This window comes from Camponotus floridanus, unplaced genomic scaffold (genome assembly GCF_003227725.1).
Source record: "Camponotus floridanus strain SB8 unplaced genomic scaffold, Cflo_v7.5 scaffold64, whole genome shotgun sequence".
NCBI classification, from domain to species: Eukaryota; Metazoa; Arthropoda; class Insecta; order Hymenoptera; family Formicidae; genus Camponotus; species Camponotus floridanus.
This window is the reverse complement of record NW_020229814.1, coordinates 804189-824615: the sequence shown is the minus strand read 5'-3', so window position 1 is coordinate 824615 and position 20427 is coordinate 804189. Positions and strand designations below refer to the sequence as shown.

General features: G+C 36.2%; 1 protein-coding gene across 1 annotated transcript in view; it reads right to left on the bottom strand.

Moving 5' to 3' along the window:
• Positions 1–20159, bottom strand: part of LOC105252152 — a 155803-nt gene extending 135644 nt beyond the window's left edge. The window contains exon 1 of the mRNA XM_025413262.1: positions 19367–20159. Coding sequence (XP_025269047.1) covers positions 19367–19803 — 437 coding nt within the window. The 5' untranslated portion in view covers positions 19804–20159. The remainder of the gene's footprint in view (positions 1–19366) is intronic.
• Positions 20160–20427: the final 268 nt, after the last annotated feature.

Below are 20427 nucleotides of genomic sequence, written 5' to 3'. Positions count from 1 at the left end.
GAGGAAAAATTGTCTTCAAATGATCTCAGGAATTTGTCTTTGAAAGATGCGTCGATAAATAATATCGAATGCACATTACATATGCTTTAATATTCTCTATCTGAATATAATATGTGCCAATTGTTATTTATAATATCCTTAGCAATCTCGATGACACGTAATATGATTGTAATATTATATTGTTACATTACAATACATATATGTGTATACATATGTATCCGAGTTATCGAATGATTACACTTAATATAACAGAGAATAATGCATTTTAAGAATATAGAGTTACCTAGACGTAATATTAAAATCAGTTAAAGCGCTTTTGTGTTAAAACGCGAGTCTGTAAATAATATTTGACGAAGGAAAACGCGTTGTAATGAAGCCATTTCGTGTCGGTTACATTCCAGCTTCAATGATTTAATGATTATAAATATGGGGAGGGAGAGGGACTCGGTAAAAAGAGAAAGAGGGAGAATGACGAGTGGAGGGACGAAGTGAGAGAAAAAGCGCACGTGCGCAATTGCAATTGCCATCGACGAAGACATTTTACCTTCGACATCTGATATTTCAGAGTATTAAATTTCCCGGGTTTGCACGCCCACGCCCTTGTAAACGACAGCCCCGAGGGAGATGGTTTTCAACATGGCGGGATAGTAGGGAAAAAGATACCAAGTCTCGTACCCTTTTCTCTCTCTTTCCTGTTCGTCGAACAAGAACTGTCATCACGCTTGCGCCACGTGACTGCGTCTCTTTGAGAACAAACACTGTCATCGCCTTTGCTTCCTTTATGTCGTCATTTTTTCGCACACGTAAACGTGTGCAAAGAATTAAAAATATAGGCCAGTAACACAGGCTGTATGCAACCGAGAGGGCTTACAGATTTAGTAAACTTGGCGGCGTAGCTTGCGGGAGTTCACCCTTTTACGGAGATTATATAGACCTTGTTCAGCGTCTTTTCTTTCAGGTTTAAAGTCGCACTCGAGATATGACGTGTTAGAGGAGAAAGAATTTTGTTAAACGATGATGTTACGAGAGAAAGGAAGCGAGAATATTTCTATAACAGTATAACAAATATGAATGCTAATTATTATTAATTTAATATTAATATATATAAATGCATTATATTATTATTATAATATTAATAATATAATATTATATAATATAAATCTGCCGAAATAGTATATATATCTTAATAATATAATATTATATAATATAAATATAAATATACATATAATATATTATATTTATTACATTTATATTTATTAATATTATTATTAATATTATTATATTAATATTATATTAATATTACTATTATATTTATATTAATATAATATTATTATATTAATATAAATATAATAATAATATTAATATAAATGTATAAATTATATTAATTCTTTGTGTCATGAGTCCCTCACCTCTTTTTTCGTAGTTTTTAATTATTTATTAACTATTTTTTTAACAATAAATATCGGGTTTTTCGTTTTTACGAGATCCTTAAAATATCAATAAATATAAAAAAATATGAAGTCATTAATTGTTAATTACAAAAATACTATACATAAAAACAAATAGTCAAAATTAGTATTTTTTCATGGAGAAGTGCATTTTTCGCTAATTTATTATGAAAATGAAAAGGAAAATTTTTTTACGAACTTAATACACTCTTAAAGTATTTTTCAGAATTTCTGTTTTTGTTATTAATTTTATAGATAAAATACAATATTTTCTGTACTAAACCCAAACTAACAATTGTATTTCCTTAAAACTTTGTCTCTGAGGATTTTTTTCGGGATTACACAATCCGAATCTAAAGGAAAAAAATTTATAATTTTCTGCCATATTGGACTTGCCATCTTGAATTTTTTAAAATTGCAAATTTTAATGTCAGATTCGGATTCAGCGACTAAAAAAAATTCCAAAAAACAAATTTGTTAAAATTTTGGATGTAAGGAAAAATATATGAAAGAATTTAAATTGCAAAAAAAGGGAAAAAATTCGCCAGATTTATATTTCAAAATTAAAGTTTCGCGCAATAAAGAGCAATTTCACGAGCAAGCAAATGCAATTAATTAAGATTCTAAATCAAGTATTTTATTCAAACGCGAAAAAAATATGAATTAAAAATAAAATTATTTTCTGTCTCAATATTTAAAAATTAACTCTCTCTCTCTCTTTCTCCGTCTTTCTCTCTCTCTCTATCAACTGCATATTAAATATTATTGAACACAAAATGTTCATATGCAAGTGTTAAAAGAATACGCGACATGCATCATTGTTATTCGTTATGATGAAACGTCACCTAGCGAGGCTAATACTTGCCGACTATTACGCGCGACTCATTAACGATAGCCATTGTTCGACGCGTATCCATTTCGACACAAATGCCAAGGTGACTGCGGCGATCACGATTGTTGCGGACGCTCAGCCTTAATTAATATGCGAATCTTAGGAAAGGCACGGGCGTGGAGAAGCGTGCGTTAAGGTCGCCGCCGGTGAATTAACTTCCTAATTAACGGCCGCGACATTATTAAGGTGTCAAAGTGAAAGATAATATACGCCTGCTGAAAAACCCTCATCTCGTCGTTCCAATTAACCTTGAGATGCGGGGGAAGATTTAATAATATTGCTTAAATAACACTCAACAATATTATTCTAGTATCTAGTTTATAAAGTGGACCAGGGAGTAAAGTGGACGATTTATTTATTCCTTTTTTCCCCCAAGCGTCGAAATTACGTTATTAGTGTCGATATATTTTTTTTTCTTTCGATAAAGAGAAGAAATGTCGGTGTCTTTTGCACCGCGAGGAGGATGTAGCTTCTCTTATCTAAGCGCGATGCTCTCGCAAAACGAGCACCACCCCGGGTTAATCGATCGCAGCGGCGCGCGTTCCCTCTCCCTCTCTCGCCCCCATAACTTATCCACGGTGCAGAAGCTCGCGGGGAATCGGGGAATCGCAAAGTTGGCGGGCGCCGTCATAACGCTGCCGTGTGCATTGTACGGGCGAATCGTTCGATCGGCTGGAAATTGAAATTTACGAGTCGACTGTACGTGTGCAGCAACGTTGCACCCTGGTAATTTTCCGGCGACGAATCTCGACCGCCTCTTCCTCACCGCTGGCGACAGGAGTATCCTGTCCATCGCTGCAGTTCTTCCTTTTTCATTTTTATTTTAAGAAATATTTTTGCAAATTTTGCAAATTTTATTTTAACACAGTTGATAAATAATTTTATTTTAATGTAGTTAATAAATAATTTTGTTTTAATATAATTAATAAATAAATTTTATTTTAATACAAAGAAACTCGATGAAAAAATTGTGATTTTTACGTATTTTAAATTATCTTTGACTTTTCTCAAATTGCGTAAAAATAAATTCACACACACAAGATATAAATATAATATAATAATATTTATACATTATTCTAAAAATAGAAATATATTTTTTTGCTAGATGTGGTCACCATCATATTGCTGGGATCGTGTAAGGATAGAATAACCTATCAAGCACAGATATATTGCATTGATTTCAAATATATTGCATTGAAAAATGCAAATTTTAAAATAAAAAAAATAGAATAAAATATATATTAAATTTCATATAAAATAACAGAATATTAAAAAGAGAAAATAAAGGATTTCCTTGAATAAATACATCGCTTGTGAGTCATTACAATGCCTTTCCCTGGCATTATGATGAAAATGAAGACGCTGCGGTCTTTTTATGCACCTCGAACACATCTCGTCTCATTACAAGTACATGCATCTCGTTGTCATGTCGCATAATGCGAGTCGACCTTAATCCGTCCTCGTCGCATCGCGGAACCGGTCTTCCCGCTCAGACAGACAGACCGAAGCTCGATCTAATATGCGCATATCGTCGATTATCATATTAAATGTACCGGTATGTGCTTGAGGTCATTGGGTTGATGTCGGATTTACAATAGATGTACAATCGGTCCTCGAATTGCGCGGACCATCGCATAATTGATGAGACTTGTTCCCGTATCTTTTCATTTTTCATTCGGCCGACAATCGGTTGGTTGAAGACGAGCCAACCGATTAGGATTATCAAACTTTTTCGCGATCGATATAATATTTATTATACAAATAATTTTAATATAGAAAATTATTGTGTTAGAAAACTTCTCCTCCCAGAAACTCCAAACTGATCAACTTCACTTCTTATAAATTTCTTGATTTTAGCATCAGAGAGAACATCATATTCTACCCTCGTGTAAGCTTCGTATAAATTAAAATCATTTGCGAACTCTAAGTCATTATTATAACATTTGACCCCAAAGTATTTCGCAACACGCGTAAATTGGATATCGTGCTTCTAGAGAAGAGAACGATCGTAAAACCCACGTCGGCACCTGCCCCAAGCTTTACGGACGCATCGTAATTGCTTGTGGAAATATTTCCAAAGCGTACCATAAATTCTAACACGTCCGCTACCTGATACGTCTCATACCCGGGGACCCTTCTTTCGCTGCAACGGGCAAACTTGAAAAGGCAAATTAGAGAGTTCCCCGAATCGATCGGTCTGCGGTTACCCTGCCCCGATGATGATAGGTCGGGGAATCTCAGGGGCAGACACCGACCGAGAGCGTGCACACAACGCACGATCGCGGTCTTGAAAGAGGAAAGTACACGTTGCATTGCGTTGTCCGAGGCTCCGCGAATCGCTCAAACTGTTACTGTTACTGTTATTGTCGTCGAGCGGAAAGCGAGGGGAAAGCGCGGCTCTGATTGCGCTGGGAAAGGGACACGTGGCCTTTCGCGACTGTCAACGGTGTCCTTTTATGCTCAGGGACAGCGTTGTTTTTTTTTTCCCTTCCCGTTTCCATTTTCATCATCGAGATTGCGATAATTAATTCTCCTTCGGGAGAAAGGCGATCGATCTCCGCGAGAACAAATCTTATCTATCCGATCGTATCCTTCGCGGATCTCGCGAGGATTAGCCGATCGATGCGATTTACGTTAATCGAGCCTTCCTGAGAGATTGAAACGTTTCTCCTCCAGGGGTTCCATAATGTATAAGATCGTAATAAGCGACGCCTCGCGTAAAATGTCGATAAGCCCTCTTTCTTTCTCTCCCGCTTACAAAGGGAATCCTGGCAGAGATATAGAGGCATCTCTTCATTATCATAAGCTTTGTAATAGCGAATAAACGTCAACGGTGGGGAATTAAGACGGAGGGATTTTACCGCTGCTGGATTTTCTCGCAGTATCTTCGCAGTAAATCCGTTGCGCTTGTCATTATTTAGTGCACGGGTTTTTTTCTTTTCAGCGCGAGCATATTTTTCATCATTTCCATAATGAATTGTCATTGGCGATTAAATAATAATGCAGCAAACAATCGAGCGTCCTCGATGAATAGTTATTGAAACGACAGAGCAAACATGGAATATGAAGTGCCTTATTCAAGATGTCTAGTAAGATCTCGTAAAAAAATCCCCTTCCAAGTATTCAAAATTCCAGATAAAGAGAAAATTTGAAAGACTTTTGCAAGTCTCTAAAATAAGATTTTTCATTGTGTGCGTTTTCAAACGAGAAGAAAAAAATACAGAACCACCTAAATTTCAAATGTCAATTTGAACTGAAAAAATTGAATAGAGCTTTTTCACAATCAATATCTTTGAAAATTTTATATTTTCATTTTTTCTCATTAAACCTTGCAAATGAAAAAATTTATACTACATATTCGATATTTTGTTAAGACATTGAATATCTGAACAGAGACAGATATACACATTTATACTAAATTTTAAACACACTTAAATTTATCGAATTATCGATTGCTCTTACAATGAGGGAAAAATTTTTTTAAATCAAATAAATTTGTTTTCTTGAAACTTTTGTTTTAAATGCAAGGAATTGTTTATTTCATTTAAGCAAAAATATTTAATTTTAATTAAATATGCATGTTATATTAAGTACATTATTTTCATTTATATATTTTTTTATATTTAAATACTATTTTCGTAAAATATATACTATACTTTATTAAATTAAATATGTATATTATTTTTTTAAATTAAAAAATTTGAAACTTTTGGGAATAAAAAATGCATTTTAATAAATATTTTGTAAAATTAAAATAAAAATTATATTTTTTTAAGCATATATATATATATATTTAAACATATGTACATAAATACTTAACTTAAGCAAGCAGACGTTTTGAATACAAGTAAATACGTGATTAGTACCCACCGAATAAAGAGCTTTCTTGAGTTAACTAAAATTTTTTTATTTCAAGATAATTTTTTCCTCAGTGTAATAACGCAAAATTATTTCAGGGAGAACTTTGAAAAAAATAAAATTCTCTGAGAACGTCCTGATTTTTCCAGGTACAAGAGAAATTCCTGAGAATTCTAGGTCTTCCAGGGAACAGACACCCTGTTATTGTAAGTTCGTTCTGTTCGATCTAATCGCTATCTATCGCCTTCGGCGATTGGGTCTTCTTAGGTCGTCATGGCCAGCCGATCGTGGCCGATTTGTCCATGTTTCCGCGCAACGACGTACGTATATAGCCCCGGCGAGCAACGAGGAGGATCGGGGACCGATTTGAATGATAATCGGACGGATATGATTGATTTATGAATGCGCGGGACGGTCGGTGCGCGCTCTTGCTAGACGAGATTAATCTTCATTACACGACGTTATCCCGTCTGGCTGCTGCCCCTGTCATGCAAAGGGGATCGTGGCATGCGGTAGGTAGGTAGGTAGCCGCATTATTAAGATCGGTAAGCGCGGTACCGGTCGTTTTCGAGAAACGATACCCAGAGTAACAGAGATTCACGGGAACGGATTCTTGGGGCCTCGAATGCGCAAGCCATAAGGAATGTGAGATTATAAGAGTTTCTCTCTTTCTTAATTTCCTCCATTTTTGATACTCAAAACTAGTACATTTCTAGTGCATTTTCTCCAATTCTATTTTCGTTATATTTTTTATTTTAGTACTAAGATAGATTCGAGGAAACCACGAGTGGTTGGGAGATGAAAGAAGAGAGAGAGATACGTATCTAAGTTTATAAGTTACTTAGTTTCGTATTCATACATGTACTGACGTCAGAATTGTGCAAATATAAGCACGCGAATTTTCATGACAAATGTTCAGGATGTTATTTATCTTGCGGACACATTTTCGAGATATAAATGTAGCATGTTATTAAACAATTTTTCTAGAGCTTTTGAAACTAAATATGGTGAAAGAATGGCATAAAACTGTCCACTTTTGTATTTGTAAATAACAATTCGGCATTATTTTGGAAACTTAAATAAGGAAAACCAAAGGAAAGATGAGGAATTATTTCTTTTGGCAGCTAAATGGAAAATTTAAACGAGTCTATCTGCTTCCTTTATGGGTGCACTTTTAGTGACATTAGAGTATCGCAAGACATCAAGATTTTTAAATACTGTCAATTCAGAAAGTTTAGTAGAATTCCATAAAAAAACAAAAGTCTGTAGATAAACCAGATTTTTAAATGTTTCATGAACCAGATTTGTAAATGTTTCACGAACAAGGATTTTATCGTTTTTCCTATCAATTTTTGTTCTGTGACGTTGTTTTTACGAGTTAAGTTATACCGTATTTTTAAGAATTCTTATTCCTAACATATGTTAAAAAAAGAAAAGAGAGGGAGCTAAAGCATCCAATAAAAAATATGATCATGCATTTCGTGTAATTATATGTAATCAATTGACACGTTGAGTAATTAAGTTAATTTGTAAATTAGGTTATCAACTAATGAAATTAAAGTCATAATAATAATTCGAATATTTCCAAGGCATATGACTCGATTCTTTTTATAACAGAATATTCGTTATCGATACAAATCTCAGGTCACTTCAGGCAGATAATAGCCGGCGAGTACAAAAGCGACGGTTTTGCAAATAGAATGTTAAGAGGGGAATTTATATAGCACATCTACGCGAACTCTTTTCTTCGCTTTGTGATTCCAGCGGAAACCGACCCAGATCTGGGATGCTCCTCGACCTGCACCGATCGTTGGCCGATGTCTACGTTGGTGAGTCACGAAGTCGGAATACTTGGCGATCCGAGGGAGAGGCCAGAAGACCTCTAGGAGACCACCGGCGACTACGGACCAACTCTAAGACCGAGATTCAGATTGATGAAAAACATATTTTTCGCAGATTATGCTGATTCTAGGTTTATTTCTAGGTTTTTCTGCTGAAAATTGTGAAATCACGAGAGGAAATGAACAAAAAAAGAACAGAGATGTTCAATTATGACAAGTACATTCACAGAGCGTCTACACTCAAGTCTTATAAAAAATTTCCTGATCTTTCAGATATTTTTGTTCAAAATTCCAGGTAGTGGAAATATTTTAAAACTTTTTTTATGCAACTTTCTAAGATAAGTCTTTTTCCACTCGTACGAAAAACACAGAACCATTTAAGTTTCAAGTGTTAGATGTGCGAATGCACGGAAAAATAATAAATGGCTTTCGTAAGATAAACATTTTTCACTTAAACGTTTTTTCATTGAATATATAAACAAACAGATGTATTTATAATGTATCTTAAACACGATTCATTTGGTTTGCTACTTATAATATAAGAGCAAAGTTAGTTATTAAAGAGAGAACTTAAACAAAAAATCCCTGATTTATTCAGGTACTAAGGAAATCTCTGAGAATTCCAGGCTTTCCAGGCTTTTCCATATGAAAGTAATATGAAGGTGATACGACAGGATCCTCATTTAATGATCGAAAAAGAAATTAATTACAAAAACGAAACAGAAAAATATTTCAACATAAAACATTAGTTTCCCCAGTATTTTCGTCTAGAATTTTATATTAATCAGCTTCGGTAGAGTCGATTTCGTTCTACGTACATTTCGTCCATACTCTCAACCAAACTCCCCGCGATGTTTCACATTCGCGAGACGCGTCGAAAAGTGTCGGGGAAACGTCGAACTTGGCCGATTGGTGCAAGCGAGAAAGTTGAAGCTGTTCGATCTACTTCGATAGTTTGAAGCTAGTCGCGAAATATCGGTGTAGCATCAAGAGGTTACGTTCCAACAACGAATAACACGGAGCCGGATCCAAAAAGGGAGAGGAAGACACCGACTTCGTCATCGACAGACGAGCTGTTCGTGATCGGCTTGCTTTTATCGAATCATTGTCGGGCAAAGAGAGAGACCGAGAGAGAAAGAGATTCAGGAAGGAGATGAGAGGTTAGAGAGAAAAAGGGATAATAAAGATGACATTGCACCTAGCTGCGGCATCTGCCCTAGGAAAAGATGGAACAGCTGTATCCGAAGGAGGTAAAGCGAGCAGAGACTGAGGAGGAAGAAAGGGAGAAGAGGAAAAGAGGAAGAGGACGCGAGAAGGAGATACGGAGAGCTGGGTAGAGGGAAAAGGGAGGGAAAAAGGGAGAAAGAGAAGGGTCTAGCCGCGATGGGCTCCGACTCCGAAGTGGATAAAGAGAGAAATATGGACAGCCATCGGCGAGGAGAAAAAGACAGACAGGGCGGGAGCGAGAGAAAGGGGAGGAAAGGGGGCTGCGTTGGAAAGGGGCGATAAAGGGGCATGAAGGAGGGCTGGCAACGCCGCCCGGTCGATAGAAGAGTGAGATCTGGCGAGGTGTGGCAACGTCGCGAGGCGTCTGCTTTAATGCAGTGGCTCTCATCCCGATCTCGAGGGAACTGCAGCAGAGAATTATTTTATTTTTCTCAACGAATATATATATTTATACGATAGATTGAGAGAAGATACGCTTGCTGCTGGAAAAGAATTTAATCGATAGAAACGAAAAATGTGAGCTAATCGATCAACAGTCGAGCAGTTTTTGAAGATGACAGATCGGGTCCAGGAGAGAGAATGCTAGATCGGTCGATTTTTTGCTCAAGTTTTATTGCTCGAATTCTTTGGTACATTTTTCTTGCTTTTATCGTGATTGGATTACGTGTAAATTTTCATTCGAATCAAGTCTCACATGCACACAAGTAGTAAATATTTGAGCGATAAATATAAATTGAAAGTTCAAACTTAGGTGTATATAAGATTTATACTTATATAAAGATAATAAAATAATATTTTGTACTTATTCAGCGCGATCAAAATTGCGTTGTAATTAATAATTTTCCTTGAGGATAATTTTGTACAGGAAGGAGTTAAATAAAATTATCTTTCGCTTCCAAAATTAATCAATATTGATTTCTCTATCGCGTTTTCTATCTCTTATCGTTCTTATCGGTTTTTATAATCAAGTAGCAGATATTACATTTCTTTGTATTAAATTTAGTATCACTAAAGTAGACAAAAAACTGCTATTACATTCGTCACTCAAGTACTTTCTTCATTTTATGAAATATTAGAATTGAAAATATAAAAACATTATTTCTTCAATATTGAGAAGTCGAAAGTTACAATTGTAAGTTACAATTAAATATTAGCTGTACCTTGTTATCTCCTTCCATAAAAGTTTACTTTTAATAAGCTTCGGCAGAAAATTCAGATTCAAAATTTACCGAGAAACCCGTCCACATGTAATGTTGGAAATTTTCTCCAAAGTTATGAAAGAAAACGTACAACGCAAGACTGCGTGTCGAAAGTTCTCGTCTGAGAGGAATTTCGAAAATTACTCGAAATTTCGCAAGCGCACCGAAATATTTGCACCGTTATACACGCCTGCCGAAAGATTTCCAACTTTTCCTCGCATTCTTGGATTTATTTTTCCAAGTCGCACGAAAGTTGGGAGAAAGCTCAACTTTTCAAGCACGCGGACCTTGTGGAGTTTCGAGAAGCTTGAGGAGACGTAGAGACGTATTATATATTTCCTAGAGAACCCAGAATCGGATCGCGATCGGGTTCTGCGAATCTCTGGAAGTCCTGGGATCCTTTTTGCCGGACCGGTTTGTGCGAATTGCGGCTCTCGAATTTTTCCGTGCTCGAAGAAGGCAAGCGATCGGGCCTGACGGCGATATGCGCAATAATTTGTTTTAAACGAGTGAGCCAGTATAAAAAAAAGATATATTTGTAGAGGCAGAGAGAAAAAGAGAAAGAGAGAGAGAGAGAGAGGATCGTTCTCACAAAGGGACATGGCCGTCCGGCTTTGAGGGCAATCCCGTTTTACACAAGTCGGATATCTCGTTTTGCGAAATGGATAAATCACACATGACGTAAATTGGCACGTGGTTTTGAGCTCTGAATATTCGGAGTGCGAATATTTTTTTTGTGTAGTAATAATGATTTAAACTCGACGATATCTATCGAATTCTAGACCAAACTAACGAGTAGGTATTAAAATTACTAAATATCTCAATATTGTAATCATACGCTGTTTCTCTGTTTTATTGTTTCCTCCTTTTTCTAATTTTTGTAATATTGAAATGATAAGAAAAGAAATATAAATCTCTCAGTTAAAAATCATTTAAACTGCTAGTGACGAATTTATTAAAGACAATTATATTAAACACAATAAAAATTTTTCTGAATAATTTCAAGATTATTTTATATAATTTATTAAAATTTATATTAAACAAAATTCAAGAATGACATTTTATATGCTAAACAATAAATTGTAACAATAAACGATATATTTTTTGACAATATTATTATTTACATAAACTACGAAGTATTGAAATCACAAATAATGTCAAAAGAATTATTATTTTTTTAAGTGTTTGGCGTTAACTCTTTTAATGTTACATCATTAGAGAAATTATTTTATTGTACGCTACTAAAAATTATACAAATACTTCTTGATATCTTAAATAATATATTTTAAAAGTTGTCATAAATATATTTTTTATCGCAAGCAATAAAATATTGGATAATTATTGTGTCAATCAATTATATATCGCAAAGAAGCATATAAATTATTTTTCCCAATTGTTCTTTTAACATCTTTTATATAATAGCGTATAATTAGCGATACACTAGCACAGTCATTCGAAACTTTTTTCTCCCTCCCACCGCGAAATAAATAATTTATGAATGAGAAATGGCCGACTGTCGGCACCTCGCGTATGCTTCGGAAAAACGCGCGGTTGAAAAAAGGGGAGGCAAACGCTTTGTATGCAGGAAACACGTAATTCCGGAATAAGCCTCGCCTCAGGTGTTTGCGTGTCGAAACAAAAAAGCCTTTGACATTTAAAAAAATATATATATATACATCATAATATATCGAAATATACACGCATAATTTTTAATAGCGAGCAATAAAATATTTTTTTTTTCAGTTGTAATATTAAAAATACTGTCAATCACTATTGAAAGGAAAATGATAAGTTTCTTTGTACAGTTCATTTACGCGACTTGAAAAATTTTCAATGAGTAAGATGCAATAGTTTCGACATAAAATCTGTCATTTTAGTTAAGCTCGTAAAAATTTACGAATTTCTCGAAATTTGTCAAAGTCATGAAGAGCGAAAATGTTCGACAGAGATTACAAGATTTATGTTAACAAAAAGAACAACAGAAAAAAAAACGATCAAAAATAAAACAGCGCAGACCAAAAGGGAGAGAAATAATTAATTAAATAAATAATTCAACTAAACAAAGTAATTACGAACTAAATAATTAATTTCACGTTCATTTTCGCAATTCATCAAGCGGAAAAGGGGGGGGGGGATGTCGGCGAGAATTTCGTATCCTTAGCGGGGGCAAACTCGTGCGCGAGATATCGATATCCGGTGGTCGTTTCCGTCTCTAAAATTCGCCCCACGTTGCCACCGCTGCTGGTATCAACTCTCCCGGAAGTCGACGGGAATGCGAGCAGCAATGCGGCATCGCAAAGACGCTGAAGATTCGGAGCGACGCTTAAATTAAATCCAACATCGCAACCCGCCATGTCTCCCGACCTGGCTGTCTGTCTCCCCTTCGTCCGCCCTCTTCTCCCCCACGTCCGTTAGTCTCCTTCACGGGGTGGTTTTCGATGGTTCGCGCGCGTAACCCGGGGAAGGTATCCCCGGCGAATCCGAGGGTTTTTATCGTCGTGCACGACGGGGGTGAAAAAGAGAGAGATGCCCCAGAGGAGAGATGCCGAGCTCTGTAACAACGCGTCATCTTTTTTTGCCCTAGAAAAATCGCCCTCGAAAACTTTTCGTCTCCCTTCTCCCGACTGTTCTTTCTCTGCCTTCCGCCCCCGCGATCGTCCGTCAGGATTTTCGGAGTAAGCGACGAAGAAGAAATCCCGCCCTTTCCCCTAAGCTCGGAACGTCCGATTCGTGACGACTTACGGTAGTTCTTCTCTTCAATGGTGCGAATTGCACTGACAGAGAGATCAAGCAATATAAATTGCGATAGGTAAAAATGCGATTTAATTCTCTTTTACCGCAAAACTTTCCAACCAGGCAGTGTTTTAATCTCATTAAGTTTCGAATATTGTATATGTTTATGACAAGATATAATAATAATTATATAAAACTTTATATATACATTATATTATTATTGTTCGAAATTGTTATAAATAATAATATTAATAATATAAATAATAATATTATTGTAAATATAAATTATTATAGTAAATTATAATAACATAAATTATTATTGTTATTTTTATAATATATTATTACAAATTATTAGAATATAAATTATTATCATTATTATCATAATTAAATTATTATAGTGTAAATTATTACACAAATATCTTCTTGCTGACAGGGATTTTATATAATTTTCAGTTTTATTATTCCGAATAATGCAAACAGCAATAATGATAATTCAGAGCAGTGAACGTTCGATTGTGAAGGAAAAGAAACAACGATGTGCAAGAATCGCATTAATTTATAATAATGTCAGACACAGTACAAATTCCATTTGACATTAGATGAACGTATTGCATGCATGACACACATGATAATATAAGTAATGTGTAATTTCAATAGTCCTCGTAATGGATGTAAAATAGGAGAACCTTTTGTAAAAAGGTTCGTATCGCGTCTCGCATCGTTTCAGCTCTCGTTAGCATAATAAATCACACGTTGCACGTGCAAGCGTGCGAAAAAAAAAAAGGAAGTCGTTCCGTAAGTAAAGCTCTCCTTGACTTTTAATAAAAAACCATCTGGAAAAGAACGCCGTCCGCGTCTCTTTAATGAATTTCTAATCGCAAGATAATAACGCGCGATCGGCCGTATTTACATGAAAGGTTATTACGCGAGGGAGATTGCAAATATTAATTGTTGTGCAACGACCTCGCGATCGCGAGAAAGTTCGCTTCCTTCTCGCGACAGTCTTTCCCTGTCTCTTTCTCTCGCCGCCTGACGTTTCTCGTCCACTGAATTAACAACGCGCGCCAAACTAGTTCACGCGGAACATTAAGATGTAATGACATCTGATAGACGTGTTTACGAGAGAACGTGATACATGACGTGGTGTAAAAAAATAAAAAAAGACATCTGACAGCTACGGCTTGCGATAGCTATTAATCATTGCCTAGGCCTAGAAGGAACATTCTGTATCCTACAATCGAGGGGATTCGTCTCCACCTCGCGAATTAACATATCTCTCGGCCAAGACGAGAAATTGTTCCATTTGCCAAGAGAAAATCGTGCGATCCGTGTCTCTCTCCTCGTGTCGAGAGTTTACCGTATATCTCTTCCCGTTTATCTAGATAAAGCGGGAATCAATTTGGGATAACGATAACGACTGCATATGTCTAGGTCATCGCAGATCGATGATGATCGTTACTTTCGCGCACAACTTCAATTGTAACGATGACGTCGATATGTATTTTCTCTCTGGAACAGCCTCTTGAAATGTAAAATTTAGAGCTTTCTTTATGTATCTCGCCGTCCGATTTATTATGCTCGTAAATGTATTTTTTCTAGGCGTTAGATTTGTATCATTGATGTTGTCTGAAAAAAGTATCGATTGTAATGAAAAAAATAAATGTAATAGAAAAATAAAACGGAAGAAAATAAAATGTAATAGAAAAAAATCGATAGTAATTGACCGAGGTGTGACTAATTTTTTAAAAATTTTATAATATTTAACCTTTTGACGTAAAATAAAAGACACATTTTGCGTGATGTAAATTGAAAGAAATGTCACATTGCTAATTTTTCTGCATTGATAAATATTCAATAAATAAGATTACTTGTGATATGATATCATCAAGTTTAATCTCTCATCAAGTTTTATCTCTTACGAATGAAAATAATCTATATTATTATAATATATGCAAGATCTTATTTTGCCTGGAAACATTTTATATTTTTATGCAAATTGTACGCATCGTTTACACGCTTTGAAAGCGTGAAGAGTTTTTTTTTTAATGAATTATTCGCATTTTCGAAAGATGGAAAGTGCTACGGATTGTAATAAATCGCGAGCAGGCATAACTATGTGGACAGAGAGACTTTCAATGATTTCATTTCTTTTAATATCCGAGAGTCATCGAGTGTGCCCTCGCAAAAATTTAAATTTCATATCGCTACTTTTTATATACTGATGACACACATTTTTTTTCGCCCATTTCCATAAATCTTGAAAGATCTCCTTAATATCTTGAGGGGGCGGGTGCACTTTAAAATGATTAAAATATCAATTTTTTTTTATTTTTAATAATATCAACACGTATTTCGAGAGTTATATAAAGTGATTTCACGTTTAAATGTCTGGGGAAAATGTGTGAATGCAAAAATAGCATCTGTTAAATATTTTCTTATAAAATCATGTTTTCTGATCTCTATCTTTTTTTTTAATCATTGATTCGATCATTATTTGTTAAGTTACTTAAAAATAAACAAACTAGATTTGATTATTAGTTTTAAAAAATTTATATCGAAAATTGTTAAGAAAATTGACTTTATTTAAGCTTTTATAATAAAATTTTAGAAAGAACTCTTACTCTTGGAAACATCGACTAAAATGTATCCAAATGAGAGGGATAAAACATTATTCATGTTATCCCAGTAGAAAAGAACATAAAATTAGATAGGCTTGTTATATAATTTTACAACTTGCTCCCTTAACAATGTGGGAACTTTAAAGAGAAAACAGACATATACGAGAACAATTGATGCTTTTAAAATTTATATAAAATTATAAAAAACAAGCGATTATTTTTTATTTTATTGTTAGTGATATTTCTCCGTTTTATTTATAGCTAGATCGTAATTATGCTTTCTTACAACATTTCTCATTCACTATCAACCTCGATCTTACAACCTCGCTCTAGATCCGAATTATGTTTACATTACTTATCCATTTACACTTACACGAACGTATTCGCACTGATTAAATAAACCGGAAACACATCTCTTATTAAAAGTGATTACTACTCGTTACACGATTGATTCATCGTAGATAATTTTCTAAAGCAGCTTCCGACTTTACAGTGACGTGAAAGGAACGAAATTCTTGTAATGGAAAATTTTTAACTACGAAAGCGAGTGGAGGTCTTTAAAAATTTAAACTCCCAGGAAACAGTCTGCCACGTTGAATTTTCCACTTCCTTTTAAAAATACAATAAAAATGTAGAAATTCTTGTTCATTTATATTCATTTTCATGCTATATTTCATACAAGGTATATTTTGTATTAAGAACAAATTTCATTTAACCGTTTAAATTTCGTTTAAACTTCTTTTTCTTCTTTCAAAAATATGGGAAAATGCTAAATCTCTATATTCAATTTTGTTATTAATCCTTTTGTAAGACATTATGAATGAAAACCGTTCAGAGTCGCATAATATATTTATAGTTTATTCCCCGTAGAACACAATGACAATGCATTAATTTTAATGAACGAATAACGGATTCTTTCATCGACCATTGCAAAACGACATTTGCTCTTTGCATTTTTTACTACGTCGATGTGAACAATTTGTGTCACTTGGGAGAGAATCTATAGCTTAGTATGAACGGACGTTGGAAAAAAAAGTAGACATCGACCAATAAATATTTCGTTGCTTCATAGCATATAACACGATCGAAGATTTATGGGTGGTAATAACGTTATGAATATTCTTGGCGGTCCCTCGTGACCGTAAAACGATTCGACTTTTGACTCTCCCGAAACCTGAAGAATGCATGAGCCGCACGATATTAAAATAGGGGCTAGGAAAAGACTTACAACTTTACTCGACCGCCATTTTGTTTTTATGGTACCGCCAGTTATGTATGAATTTAATAATAAACTGTTATTTTAAAATGCATTTTGCAGGGGCTTCGTTTAAAACGTTAAATAAATAGATTTTAATTTTGCAAAAAATTGAAGTCGCGAAATAATTTTTAACATCGTTTTTAAATAACATAAATGCAATTAATATTTCTTTTTCAATCGATAACAGAAAACTTTTGGTGAATATATTTTGCAAGAAAAAATTTATTGAAAATGTTTTTCGATTATATTGCAGGTGACAAATAATGCATCATGTTTCATTTTTAGATGTAAAATTTTGAAATGGATTAATAAATCTGAAGAAAATTTTGCACTGTGCAAATTTTAGCCTGTTTCTTTTTCAAATTTATTAATAAATGTTACAATATATAATTTCCCACAAGATTCAATGCAAACATAAAAAAATAAATATTTTTTAAAAAAGGGAATAATGTTCAGATTTTAGAAAGATGTTGGAGATGAAAAGACGATAAAAAGTAACTTATAAATATAAAAAAAGAATTTACAAAAGATAAGCTATAAAAAATATAATCTCTAAACAATCTATAAAATTCGACACGCGAATTGATGTGACACATTCACCCTCAAGTCGACGCGGTTCATCGACATTTCCCTTCTTGTATCTTTATTGCAAGGCAGGGATGACATCCGAAGATGAATGAACGTCGTGTTATTCGTTTTCGAAAATTCGCTTTTTCTACGCAGAATCGGGGAAATCGTCATTCTCAGCCGCCGGAAATGGCCTGTCGGTGCCAACGGTCAGCGCACAAAAATCCACCTCTTTTCGCACAACTTCCCCCTTCTCCTCCCAGAGCGCAAGAGTACGTTTTTACGAGCGATTGGCATATACAATATATATATATATATATATATATATATATATATATATATATATATAATAATCATGTTAAACGATATAATGGATTGTTCTTCTCTGTCCTCTCATAATGTATCGGTGAAGCTAAACCTTATTTTGTGCGTACGGTTTTAGGTTTCCGTAGGGAAATCCGCTTAAAACGTCAGCAGCGGGAGGTCGTCGAATGGAAAGAAACCGCTTACGACGATAAACAAGCTTTTATTTCTCTCTTTGGGCGGAAAAAAGGAAAGTATCTCGACGTGAGAGATCAAATTATGGTGCCCCATTGCATTAACATCGCGCATATGCCGTGTAAATCCCTTCGTGGCGGAGCCTCGAAGACTCCTCAAGTGCAATTGCGTCAATTCAAAAGCGCATTTCCTCCATGTACGTACACATGTATAGATTCTAGCGTCTCCAATAAATGCGTGTCAGGTTGAACACAATATAATTGCGGGATGAATATCCGATAACTGAATGCAATGTTGACTACGCGATACGTTTAATCGGCGAAAATGCGCTCTCTGCTATTGTAGGAACACCTGGCACAGTGTCAGGTTTCGAGTCGAGCCGAGGTGACGACGAGATGTTTCTATTTCGCTGTTGTACGAGGGTGCGGTGCCCCATGGCATCAGGCAACCGGGCAATGAACCGACGCATCGCGTGTCCGAAAAGCTTTTTCGGCCACATTACGATGCAGTTTATCTGCCTACACACTCGTAAAGGTATTCATAATTTAAAAAAAAATGATATACCTCATACATTTGCGAAGGGATTTAATTCGAAATTTAAAACGTATCGGGGTATCGTGTTCTCTCAACGAGAATCAAACATCGTCGTGTGTGCGTACATGTGTTTAACACATTGTATCACAAGAGTATATTTATAAAAAAAATTGTTAAACATATTTATAAAATAATTAAAATAATTAAAATAATATTTATAAAATAATAGTATATTTATAAAAAAAATTCGTTAAATTGTATTTATAAACAAAAATATAGCGTTAAATTGTAGAAAATCCTTATATTGTAGCTTAATTAATTATCTTTAGATTGTAAAAGAAAAAAAAACTGTGACGCCATCATTAATTAATAATCTTACAGAAGTCATTGATCGAATGGATTTCGCAGAGCTAGAGCGTTTATCTCCTCGATGAAGGGAAGTTTCGTCCCAAAAATACAAAATACTTCAATCCTTGAATTGCGCAGTACGTTGAATGGGACGGTCGTCTTCGATCCGGGCTCGAATCGACGAAATTAAATTAATTCGCGAGAGAATCGAATTAATTAAAGAAACGATTTTACACAGATGGATGTCGGGAGCGTCAGGCTCCGGCAGACGACACGCCCGAGAACCGCAGAGAGAAACCTCAGAAGCCTCGCGGCCAACCGACGCAGGTCTCCAGGGCCACTCACCTTGTTTCCATACCAGAATCCGCAAAGATGTCACGCTGCGAGCCGTACGTGGGACGATGCTCCGTGGAAGGCGGTGGACGTGGTCTCGACGCTCCCTCAAGGTGTCGTCGACGCTGACGATGCTGCTGTTGGTAATAGTGATGCGATTGCTGCTGCTGCTGCTGCTGCTGCTGCTGTTGGTGATGATGATGATGGTGATGATGGTGATGATGGTGGACGATCGACGGGTTAATCTGGATCCGGTGAATTGCGCCCGGCACTCGCCAGCAGAGCACATATGGGATCACAAAGTCGGGCTTGACCTGCACCAGCGGCAGCAGGCGATACTCGATCTCGCGCGGATTGAAGGACCGGCCGCTCGTTGATCCGCGCACCAGAAGACGACCCTCTCCACGGAGGACGTTATAGTTGCGCCAGCCAAGGTCACGGGGTAACATGTCACGAGGACATCCCTCGAGGCCAACCGCGGACTACCGGCACCACCTCGCGCGTCCCATCATAGTGTCAAGGATACCCCGCACTGTTCCCCTTCGCCCCAGGAGGGAGGATTCGCCAACTCGAGTTACGCACGACGACTCGATGTCTCGATCGATCGATCGAGAGGGCAGACTCTCGTCGACGGTCACGGTGAGACGTATCGTTGAAGGAAAGAGGATCGCTCCTCCAGCGAGAACGGGGTTATTAGCGATTCCACGCGCAGCCGTTTAAATACACTCGGCAATCGATAGTCTCCGTGCACTCGCTGCCACTGAGGGATACCTGGCGGACTCCGACACGGGAACATTCGGTGGTCCCTCCCTCCCTCCCCCCTCTTCGTTTTTTCCACGGGAAGAAACTTTGATCTCCTGTTGCGATTATTGCCTTCTTAAATCGCGCGTTCGATCCAACGTGTTCGCTCGCGAATGATGCCGGGCGAGACCGGACGACTCGGGAGCGTCATCCTCGAGCAGCGGGAAGCGCGTGTGCCCGCGGAGGAAATTCGGGATCACTGGGAGGACCCGGGGAGGAGGGCGGCGAGACAGGCGCCCGAGACACTCCCTTCTCGCGCGACAGCACTCCGA